We start from the raw sequence: 12,677 nt of genomic DNA, 5'->3' as shown, positions 1-12,677 counted from the left end.
GGTACGTCCCCGACGAGGGCTGTCCCCAAGAAAAGTGGAGAGTTGGCCGTAGGAAATTGGGTGCGCATTGGCAAAACCAAACGCACTTTCGACAAAGGTTACTTACCTAACTGGACGACCGAATTGTTTCGCGTCACTGGACGAGTGCATGGCCGTCATCCTGCCGTCTATAAATTGGAAGACATGAACGGAGAAGTGCTCAAAGGAACGTTTTATTTGCCCGAGTTACAACGTGTCACCAAAAAAGAAGACGACGTGTACGACATCGAAAGCATTCTCGAACGCAGAACCCGTAAAGTGGGCAAACGACGTGTCAAAGAAGTCAAAGTACGTTGGAAAGGATATCCACCCAGTTTCGATTCTTGGATCGACGCTTCGCAAGTCATCGACTATAAAAAGAAGTGACCATCATGCCATTTCACACAGCAGACGCAGCTACGTCGACCACTCCTCCTTCACCTAGTTCTTCTGTGCAAGATTTACAAAAACAACCCTTGTGGGTGTGGTGTGGAGAACGTGTGCCTAAAACGCAAATCGTCTTTTTCTGCCAAATCTTCGTGGTGTATTGTGTCATCGGGGCAGCCATCGCCAATTTGAGTTTGCAACAAGGAGACAAACAATTGTGGACCATTTTATTGAGCAGTTGCATCGGTTACCTGCTTCCTAATCCGTCCCTGAAATTCACCTCGAACGGGAACCCCGGGAACCTAGTGTCCAGTGCCAGTGCCAGTCACCACTTCAATCACAACCACAACCCCATTTTAGACGGAGACACGCCTCTGACGTCCAGTAACCCCTCGGACATCCACAGAACTCTGGAATTATGAGTCACCAAAACCAATTTTACTTAACCTTACCCAGTGACAGTTCCATGGAGGTGTTTCCCAAGAACACGTTGTGCTGTTACACGGCCAAATTACCTCAAGCCATCCAGTTAGATCACGAAGCCCATTGGGAAGTGGCTTTAGTAGAAATGATTCACCCGACCGAAGTCCTCAATGTCCTTCCCAATCAAAATTTTTTTGATGTGGAAGTTCATGACGATCAAATGCAACAGTGAATGGATAGCAATGTCAAATATGACAAGAAAACCCGTACACAAAAGTACACCACCTATCACTTGTTCATTCCCCCAGGCTATTATTTTAGTGGTCAACATTTGGTCAGCACCATAACCTCCAGGTTTAATGTCGTGTTTCTGAAAGCTTTGGAGCATGTCAACAAAAATGTCACCATGGAGTACCACAAAGCAGCTCGTCGCTTCTTGATGAAATTTGAACGGAGTAAAATCCTGTCCATTTTATTTTGTCCTGAATTGTTTGACATGTTGGGCGGAGACATGGACATGAGAAAGACCATGATCAAGAAAAACGAATTACCCATCGTTTACGACAACGAGTCTTTTAGCAAGTTATTTCGTGCCCCGGCAGAACTGAACCAAGGACTGAATTTGATGTTCGTGTATTCCGATGTGGTGGAGTACAACGTGGTGGGACACACCTCCGTACCGTTACTGCGTGTCATTCCTTTCAAAGTGGATTCTGCCACGAACACTGACGAGGAAGGTGGAAACACTTACCACGTCCACCGCGAATTTGTCCATCCTCACTATTTGCCTGTCAATAAGTCGTATTTGGACACGGTCAACATTGCTATAAAAGGAGACCTGGGACAAAATATTCCATTCACCAAAGGAAAAGTCACGGTGAAACTTCATTTTCGAAAACGGTTCTCTCACGACTCTTAAGTCATGTATCCAGTGTACCGAGGGGTTGCTCGACAGCGAGGACACGGCTTAGGAGATATGTTAAAATCGGCCTTTCGTTCGGTGGCCCCGGTGTTGAAACCGATGGTGACACGCGGATTGCACGCCTTGAAAGATGCGGCACTGACGCAAGGCAAAGAATTTCTCCAAAATGTCATCATCGACAAACAAAACCCTAAAGAAGCCTTCATGAGGGCAGGCAAAAATATCTTGCTGTAAACGGGCAAAGACATTTTAGGCCAACGAGAAACACCTATAAATGCCCTGCACGCTACCGAGTCAGGCATTCAGCAAGGACAAGGCAGAAAGAGACGACGAAGAAAACACCCTTTCACCAGACTTCAAGCGAGAAAGGCCAATAAAAGAAGAACCGTTCGAGACTTAGACGTTTTCGATTATTGAGAAAAGAGACAAAAAAATGATGCACCGAGAATCTTGCGCTTGTTCCAAGACGGAACTGGATCTGTTTGCCATGCCCCCCACGATGATGACGATGCAAGAATCCCAGTGGGTGGAATTTCACCCCGTCTCCTCACTGACCGATTCCGCTCCCATCGAGTTTGAAATCAAAGGACAGCCCGAAGATTACATCGATCTGAATAGCAGTTACTTGTACCTGAAAGTCAAAATTCTAGATAAGACTGGAGGTGCTATAGACGATGAAGCAGTAGCTCCCGTCAACAATTTCATGCATTCCTTGTTCGGTGGAGTGGACTTGTACTTGAATAACAAACTGGTCAGTAGCAGCATGGATACTTACCCTTATCGTGCCTACCTGGAAAATCTCTTGACGTACGGAATAGATGCCAAGAACACTCATCTCAATGCCTGTGTAGTATGGGAAGCTGACGAACCTACCAAGTTTGAAATATTGGAAACTGATGAAAAGAAAGACAACAATGATGGATTTGTAGAACGAAGAAAGAGAATCACGGGAGCCGACACAAGTTTAGAACTGATGGATCGTTTGCATTTGGACATGTGGTTGCAAGAAAAGTATTTGCTGAACGGGGTGGATGTCCGCCTGAGACTGAATCGTAGCAGTGCCGCTTTCCATTTGATGGCTGATAGTGACGGTTACAAAACCAAAATCCTAGAAGCCAGACTCTACGTACGCCGTGTGGAAGTGTTACCTAAAGTGGGAAACGACATCAGTCAGACGTTGAGCAGAACGACCGCCAAGTATCCCATACGACGCGTGGAAGTGAAAACCTTCACCATTTCCAAGGGACAGCGATCCATGATCGAAGATCATCTGTTCCAAGGACAGTTACCCAAACGTTTGATCGTTGGTATCGTCGAGAATACAGCCTTCAACGGAGCTGCCGAAAAAAATCCTTTCTACTTTCAACACTTTGGCGTGTCCAAAATCGAAGTCAGTCGCGATGGCAAGACCTTGTGTACCCGACCTTTCGAACCTGACTTTAAAAAGAAGAATTACTTGAGATCGTACTTGTCCTTGTACGAAGCCACCGGACTGTTAGGAACCAATACCAGTCACGGTATTACGTACGAGGATTATGCAGGAGGCTACGCTTTGTGGGCTTTCGATTTCACTCCAGACCAAGGCAGCGACGAGGGACATTTCCACCCTATAAAATCCGGCCAGATTCGTGTGGAAATTCAGTTTAAAGACCGAGACCCTGATGAAACGGTGAACGTCATCCTGTATGCAGAATTCGATAATACCATAGAAATCAACAGTTTGAGAGAAGTCATCCTAGATTACTAGAAACCATGGAAGACTGTTATCCCTCTTTACCTAGTGGAGAAACTTTTAGTGTTGCATTGTTGTTAAAAAATGTTAGAGTTGTTGTTTAGTGTTAAGTGATTTTTGAATAAAAAATGTTGTGTTTTGAAAAAATTGTTTGATGTTATATTGTTGGATTATTATTAAAAATGTTAGAGTTGTTGTTTAGTGTTAAGTGATTTTTGAATAAAAAATGTTGTGTTTTGAAAAAAATGCCTTTGTCTTTTGTTTAGCTATAAGAATGTTGGATTGATGCTCTTTCATTTCTTACTATCCCTCTCATGACACTCACTAAACGTTGCGACTCAAAAACCGTGTGGGGGATGTTTTCCTTCACGTCCGCGCTTTGACTTTAAGAACCGGGTTGTTTCCAGTCTAAGCATCCATTGTCGACTCATCCTCCTAGGAAGATGTGCTCCAAACTAGCTAAACTCAAGGAAGCCTACGTGAATTTGCATAGGGTCAGACACAGTCTGATACCGAAGCCAGAAGAAATAGAGAATGTGAGAATGTTAAAAATCACTGAAGACCTGATAGAAGAGCTCTTCAGAGAAGAAATGAACAGGGAAAAAGAAGAATGGACAGAGAAGTACAGACTTCAGAGACAGCAGCAACAACAACAACAAGAGCAGCAGCAGCAACCTGAAGCTGACAGATGCTTTGTCGATTGTCGTATCGACACCAAAGAGTTCTTCTTCTCTTTCCGAAGAAGCAGACCTATCGCCAGAAAGTCTATCCTCAGAGGACATCGCAGTCTTAGAAACTAAAAAGAATGCCATAGCAAACAAAAAAAACAGCCCTTTTCAGGGCTACCCAATACTCTAGAAAAGAAATAACAATCGATTTGCCAATGTGTGTAGGTAGAGTAGTGTGAAAATAAACAATAACTCTTTATTGATAGTGAGAGTGTATGTGTTTGTGTGTTTGTGTTTGTAAGTGGTTAAGTAAGTTGGTATGGATAGTAGATTAAAATGATGTCTTTTTTATGGTGTTTGAGGTGTAAATTTGGGGTTAGATTGGATTGCTTTGCGTATGTGGATAGTCTATTGAAGTGATTTATAAAAAATTTTAAAATAGTGATGGGTAGCATAAAAAGTGAGTGAGTGTTTCTTTTAGGTCCGCGCGTTGTTGTTTTTTGGTCATGATGTAGGTAAGATCAATTTTATGTTTTTAGGGGATGTTTTCCTTCACGTCCGCGCTTTCAGTATAAATTGAAACTCGTTCGGCAGTCCAGCTACCCTTGTTGATTGATCAACACCAAAAATGAACACGAGACTGGAGAAACTGTTGGAACTTCATGTGCATCTGGAATATGCCAGGCGCATATTAAATGAACTGGCCGCGGAAGCCATTGTGGAGGAGGGAAGGATAAGAGAGGAGGAGGAAAGAAGAAACAAAGAAGAGGAGGAGAGAAGATATAAAGAAGAAGAGGAAAGAAGATACAAAGAGGAGGAGAGAAGATACAAAGAAGAGGAGGAGGAGGAAAAGGAAAGAAGAAGAAGAAATTTCAGAATCCCAGAGAGCGAAAATTGGGATTCTGAAGCGACATATCCTGCCTCTGCTCTCTCCCCCAAAAAGGTAAAAAGTAACTGGGGGACAAGATGTGTATGTGGCGCCAGGCCTGGAAGGTGCCACCATTAACCAGGTGTCCATGAAGTTCCAAAAAAACAGCCCTTTTCAGGGCTACCCAATACTCTAGAAAAGAAATAACGATCGATTTGCCAATGTGTGTAGGTAGAGTAGTGTGATTATAAACACTAACTCTTTTTTAAGATAGTGTGAGGGTATGTGTTTGTGTGTTTGTGTTTGTGTGTTTGTGTTTGTACCCGCTCACGTACGATTGTGTGAATAGTAGATTATGGATTAGTTTATTGTTCTTAGCGTATGTGGAGAGTATAGTTTGGGTTTTGTAACCGCTCACGTACGATTGTGTGGATAGTAGATTATGGATTTGTTTATTGTTTCTTAGCGTATGTGTTTGTGTGTTTGTGTTTGTGTGTTTGTGCTTGTACCCGCTCACGTACGATTGTGTGAATAGTAGATTATGGATTAGTTTATTGTTCTTCGCGTATGTGAAGAGTAAAGTTTGGGTTTTGTAACCGCTCACGTACGATTGTGTGGATAGTAGATTATGGATTTGTTTATTGTTTCTTAGCGTATGTGTTTGTGTGTTTGTGTTTGTGTGTTTGTGTTTGTGTGTTTGTGTTTGTACCCGCTCACGTACGATTGTGTGAATAGTAGATTATGGATTTGTTTATTGTTTTTAGCGTATGTGGAGAGTATAGTTTGGGTTTTGTAAGCGCTCACGTAAGATTGTGTGGATAGTAGATTATGGATGTTGTTTATTGTTTCTTAGCGTATGTGGAGAGTATAGTTTGGGTTTTTATTATATGAAATGAGAAAGTATAGTTTGGGTTTTATTATATGAAATGAAAAAGTAGGGGGATGTTTTCCTTCACGTTCGCGCGTTGTTTGGTCATGATCTAGGTAAGATCAATTTTACGTTTTAGGGGGATGTTTTCCTTCACGTACGCGCTTTAAGTATCAGAACCCACAGTATTCGTCGTTCAAACCATTCTGCAAAGAATTAAAAAAGAAGATGGCTTCTAACCAAATGGACAAAATACAAACATTACAAGACGTTTTAGACAACTTAGGAATGATGGAGCAGATGTTAATAAGACTGGTTGAAGACCATTATTCCTATAGTCCCCATCGTGTAAAGATGGAAATTAATAACTTAAAAAAGGTAAAGGACAAGATTAGTGGTGTCATGAAAGAGATAAAGGAGGAGAAGGAGGATGAAGAGGAAAGAATAAGAATAAGCAAATGGAACGAAAAGATTGAAAAAGAAGAAGAAAATGAGAAGAGGAAGAAAGAAGAGGAGGAAGAGAAGAAGAAGAAAGAAGAGCAGGAGAAAAAGAAAGAGAAGAAGAGAAAGAGTGTTGGAGATAAAATAAGAACTTGGTGGAGAAAAAGAAGAAATTAGAAGCAGAAGAAGAAGAAAACCCAAAGGCCCTTTTCAGGGCCAGCCATATTTCTTGAAAAGAGATAGCCTTTCCATTGCCTACCCCTTTTTTAAATTTAAATTTAAATTTAAATTTAAAAAAAAAGATCCCATATTCAATTCCCCTTGTCCCTAGACAAACCCAAACTCTATTCCCATGTTAATTTCCCCTTGTCGCTAGACAGACCCACACTATAGTTCCATGTTAAATTCCCCTTGTCGCTAGAGTGACCCACGATTTATTCCCATGTTAATTTCCCTTGTCGCCAGATTGTCCCACGATTTTTCTCCATGTTAATTTTCCCTTGTCGCCAGATTGTCCCAGGGGTGCTTGTAATGCTAATTCCCATTGTCGCTAGGGTATCCCCATTTACTACTGATAACGTTGGTGCGTTTCCCTCATAACGAATGTGTAATTATAAATATCTCAAAACTGAAACGTATGTAATCAAATTATCATTATCACAGTAATGCCTCGCTGCTAGCAAACCACGAGATCATGACAGGATACGAAAACAACCTTGCTGTTGTTCTTTTCAACTGTGCCAAGGAGAATCTGCATGTCACTTGGGGACCTATGCAAAACATGGAAGTAATCGACTTTGGAAATACACAACACATCCACGTAGGGGCTGATGCTGCACGGCAAGTCGAACGTGCTATAAACGGCATATGTTGGCCACCGATTGCTTCTGCGAACACCCTTGCCGCCCGAGTCCTCAACTGTACTCCAAGATTAGCCACCACATACGTTCATTGATCTTCTAAACTCCAGCCTTGGTAAGGACTTATTATATTTCACGGATAACGGTGGATCCGAAGTTTTGCCTTAATTTCAGCAGACGACATTTTTCACCTGAAAGCGACTGTATCTGCTGCATGATTATAACGATATGTGTGAGAATTTAATGCACAATCAGCTATGCAATGCCCTTGCGTATAGATTTATAGTCTTAATGTATAGATGGGTCGTTTCAACTGCTTATTTGTCTATGTTCGTTTGTGCCAAGATGGTCCTGCTCTGACAGACCTTATCGCATACCGTATATCAAAGTTCAACTGGTTCTGCCGAAATATTATTGTCATAGTTTGCAAAGTTTTTTATCAATTGATGTCCCAAATTTTCTGGTTTTTGTACTTGAAGAAAAATGTCAGCCAATTTAACAATAAAGTTTGGTAGTTTTATGTTCTTAAGGTGTATTGTAAGTTTAAGCATTGCGCTCGACATTAATTAAAAAAAATGATATTGTTTTGGTCAATTTAAAATTGAAATTTAGGTTCATAATTTGAATTAATGCGCATAGTTAAACACATTTCCAGTTAGTCTGGAATTTGTGGATTTTGTTTTTCTTTTGATCCAACTAAATTCTGCTTGTCTGGTTATGATTGACTGGATCTATTGAGTTAATTCAGTGCAGTAAGGGGAATATGATTTCATTTGTAAATGTAGTCAAACTTAGAGTATAATTTTGGTGTGTATCATGGGTCATGTTATTCGGATTTCGCGAACTAAGAAAGTACATTTTGAGGTTATTCAACATGCATAGATGTAAGTATATTTATTATCATTCTTACCAGCTCACGAAGACAATTGGTTATTCACTGTCACTTGCACGCTCGCGTTGAAGGGACTCCAGCTACGACCTGTATCACACATTGTATGATTTCTATCACTAGACTAACATTGTATCAAAATATTTGCACAGGAAGAGTTGCAAAGCAGCTGTTCTGTGACAGTCCATTTAGCCAGCGGAAATAATATATTTTGTTTCTTGCTGTATTGGCTTATTGGCTCTGATGCTCTTATTTTCCTATAAAAACCTTCAGTTGCTTTTTTTCGCGAAATTAGTGTTTAAACAGAATTGTAAAATGGTACTTTTCTGACAGATATGTGATAGTTGTAGGTCCCAATATGCTTTTCGGTGCTATTTCTATATCTATATACCCTAGAGAATACTGGTCATAGCCTGCATCATTTTATTTACAAAGCGTTACGAGAATGTCTCCTCAATAACTGTTTAAACGATCAGAATGGTATTTTCAATTATTATATATCTTATGTTTGTTGCAGACATTACTAATACCATGTTTATTTATTTATTTTCCTTCTTGAAGGTTTCATTGTTGACTCGGTGCTCTCATCGCCCTTGTTCACCTTTACTTCCCATGGAACGAAACAGCATATTGAGGATTTAATCAACAAACAAATCTAATCAACCATAAAGTAAAGCGGGTATTAAATAGTATTTTGAGACACACGTGTAGTTCAGCATGAAGACATATAGAGCAATACTGCACAATTCTCACAATTTAAAGTTAACGTCGAAGACACGAGTGTATAATAAAACAATATTTTATTCAACAAGAAGATATAACCCGCATAATTGTAAATAAGCAAATCATGCCATAATATTGAAAACTTCCTAAGCCAAATAATGTATTATCAATATTCAAATCTTCTTGGACACCACTGTAATCTCGGAATAGTAGCAAACAATTAAGTAATATTATTTTTACAATAGAACGATCAGAAGTAATTTTGATATTGTTTCTATCAGCTCATCAGGAGGACCATAAACCTGCTGACATTTCCATTTCCTGAAGAAAGTTGCACATGCCTAGGATAGCATATACAAACTCGTTGAATATATATATATATATATATATATATATATATATATATATATATATATATATATATATATATATATATATATATATATACTAATTTTAAATTGTGTCTCCGCTTGTATTACTAGCTGGGTTGAGGGTGGCATTATATGCATTTAATGTAGCTCTTGACTAATGATCAAAACGTCAAAACCCAATGTCCAAGGCAGTCAGAAATTCTGATGACACTGAAGACAAAAGCAATAGACATCAATTGCATTGATGGTCTACAAAATGGGGAAGTAAATAAATACATATTTTACCCAAAGAATTATGACCCGCCAATACTGAAGGACAATGAACTCGAGGTCAAAGGGGTGAAGGCTATGATTTATATGGCTCCCCTAATAATAACAAGAGAGGTTGAGGCCAATGTGACAGATGTATTTATCTCAGGCCTCCCTCTAGAAGTAAACACAAGTGAAGTAATACAGAAGATAGAGAACAAACTAAACACAAAAGTGAGGTCATCAAAACGGCTACGGTCTGGGGACTTCATAACTTAAAGACGGAGGTTAGGATCGTCATAATTCTAAGAGAAGACGCCAACAGAATCCCAGTCTATTTATGTCTTAGGTTTTCTCATGAAGACTTGGTACAGAGGCTGTGAAATGGATAGGATATGCCCTACATGTAAACAGACCGGACATGCGGCAAAAGACTATACTAATCAGCCTGCAGCAACAACCTTTGCTTCAAAGGCGGAAACAAAATTAACAAACTTAAATGTAGAAGAAAATGATGAGCTACAAACACAGATAGGGAATCTCCTAACAGCCATACGACAAGAAACACCTCAAGCAACCCAAACACCCCAATCACCTCAAACAATTAGTATTGGTGCAAAGAATGCAGAGACAAACATACAGAAAATATAGGAAAGTAATGTACAAGTGCAAGAAAATGAAATGACGGAAGTTGCCTCATTACAAAATATGGGATGGGAGAACTTCCTCACTCCAAAAATAAGACGGGGAAGGAGGAACATTCTCAAAATGAAATTCAATGAAATCTGCTAGAATAAAATCCTTACTACCTCCTTCAACATGAGACAGGATAAAAAGGAAGAAATTCGGGAGATATAGAAATAACTCCAGTGAAAGGGGGACAAATATAACTAATTGGTCTGAAACCCCTTACTTCCACACCAGTTAATCTGAAACCCCTCACTAGAACACCAATCCCAAAATTGAGGATCAGAAAGAGGAAATAGGTAGAATCCACCTCTAGTCCTTCCCTTGGGGAAGAAGACTTAATTTTGGGAGAGGACCAAACCTCCACTACTGAAAATACACCAGAAAAAATAGAAACACTGACTGTTAAAAAGAAAATGAAGAAAATCGAACAAACTGGATCGGACAAACCAACGGAGGTGGAAACGGGAATGGACAGTGAAATGGAACAAGCACAGGAATCAGATAGTGAAATTGAGAAAAATTATGAATTTGTGTCGCGATCTGAACCAGAAACCACAATTGAACTAACAGATAAGTTAAATCAATCAGAGGGCCAGTGCCCCCAGACTTAACAGATAATTCTTGAACATAACTATAAACAAAACGGAAGAAAGAAAAACTTATAAAGCGATTCTGCAACCTGGTTGGCAGGAAGAAAAAATGGAGGGTACGAACATCCGTATAACTTCCGTAAATACAAGTGGGATAAATCATGATTAAGTTAAGAACTTGATAAAAATTGCTGAATGCGATATACTATTTATACAAGAAACTCATAATAAACTAACCAAATGAATTCAAAGAAACGATAGAAAGAGAACTAAATGCGATAGTTATAACTAATGACTTTGTGCAAGATGATGTGGGGGGGATAGCAGTAATAATTTAAAACAAGGAACTGGACGTGGGAAAGAAAGGACGAAGGTTTTATTTTAGAGGAAGAATGATACATATATCGATGGAGAAAACTCATCTAATATATATTTACTTTCATGTAAAAAGGAACAAAAGAAGAGATTTTATAAAAAACTTAGATAAATATTTAAACAACTTTTCTATGGATAATTTTGTTATAGGAGGTGACTTTAACTCAGTGGGGGAAAGTATAGATAGAACGGGGTAGTTAACTCCAAACCACATAAAAATTAAAAAGGAGATGGAAAATTTAATATCTTAGAATAAACTAGTAGATTCATATAGAAAGCTAAATCTTTTAAGAACGGAATACACATATAAATATGGTGGCAAAGAAAGCAGAATAGATACATTTTTCGTCACAAATTACGAAAAAAAACCAATACAAAAAAAGCGAAAATGTTAAAGTTAAAAATATCGGACTACAATATAATATTATTAAAAGTATTAATGAAAAATATGATTCAATGGGGGAAAGGGATATGGAAGATGGACAATAAAATACTAGAAGAAAGAGAGTATATAGCAATGACAGAGGAATATAAAAAATTTCAGATTCAAACATGTAAACATAATAATAATAATAATAATAATAATAATAATAATGACTTTGTATAGCGCCTAATCTTTAGAAGCTCTAAGCGCTTTACAACATTAGACAACACAAGTAAGATATAAAAAAATATAATAATGTTATTACAAAAACAAACACCATGAAAATAGAAGAACATTAAAAAGTAAAAAAACATGCTGAGAACTATAACTAAAGAATGGGATAAATTCAAGTATGAAATTAAAGAAAACGCTATTGCCTTTTTAAGAACAAGAAAAGAATTAACCTAAATGGAAAAACAGATAATTAGATCACAATGAAAAAAGATTTAAACAAAATAGAAAAAGAGGAAAATAAATAAATGAGCATTAGACCAGGAAAATTCACACAATTATATAAAAAACACTGAAGGGTTATACAAAAGAGAGGAAATAAGGAGAGGGGTAAAGGTACTCGAAAATATAAAAGATAAAAATAGAGAACTAACATACAAGAATGACATTATGGAGTGTGTCCTACAGTATTACAAAGACCAATACACTACGCAACAAATTGATAACAATACCATAGATAGTTGAGAGATGGTATCGACAGAACATAGGGACATATGTGGCGATCTCATCTCAACAAAAGAAATTAATACAACAATTAAACAATTAGCTAAAGGAAAAGCGCCAGGTGGAGATGGACTCACCGCGGAATTGTATCAAATATTCCACGGTGAGTTATCGCCGATCCTAGAAATACTATACAACACTATTTTCTTAAAAACGATACAGTGACAAAAACTATGAGGGAGGGTATTATATATCTTATGTACAAAGGGAAGGGAGATAAAGAAGATCCTAAAAATTAGAGGCCCATCTCCCTCCTAAATCTGGATTACAAAATTTTAAGTAGGATCTTAGCGAATCGAGTAAAAAAGGGAATAGGGAAAATCTTAAACATAAATAAAACTTGTGGTGGAAAGGGTAGAGATATTCAAAATAACATTCTAAATATAAGAACAGTAATTGATTTCATAAATGAAACATGTCATCAAGGTGCTATGGCACTTTTCG

The 12,677-nt window shown here is 38.4% G+C and overlaps 1 protein-coding gene and 1 long non-coding RNA gene across 3 annotated transcripts in view; one reads left to right on the top strand and one right to left on the bottom strand.

The window, feature by feature from the left end:
• LOC149777865 (indolethylamine N-methyltransferase-like) overlaps positions 1 to 9,059 on the top strand; it is a 53,049-nt gene extending 43,990 nt beyond the window's left edge. The window contains exon 5 of one of the 2 annotated variants that reach the window (XM_089938274.1): positions 8,638 to 9,059. In XM_089938274.1, the coding sequence (XP_089794400.1) occupies positions 8,638 to 8,718 (81 nt within the window). In that variant the 3' untranslated portion in view covers positions 8,719 to 9,059. Of the gene's footprint in view, positions 1 to 6,990; positions 8,246 to 8,637 lie in introns of those variants that run through there. The other variant, XM_089938275.1, reaches the window with a different exon arrangement.
• Positions 1 to 12,677, bottom strand: part of LOC149777864 (uncharacterized) — a 224,073-nt gene that overhangs the window by 172,302 nt on the left and 39,094 nt on the right. The gene's annotated exons all lie outside the window — the stretch shown is intronic.

Source organism: Sinohyriopsis cumingii, chromosome 17 (assembly GCF_028554795.1).
Source record: "Sinohyriopsis cumingii isolate HCF-2022 chromosome 17, ASM2855479v2, whole genome shotgun sequence".
In the NCBI taxonomy this organism is placed as follows: Eukaryota; Metazoa; Mollusca; class Bivalvia; order Unionida; family Unionidae; genus Sinohyriopsis; species Sinohyriopsis cumingii.
This window is presented reverse-complemented; position numbering and strand designations above follow the sequence as displayed.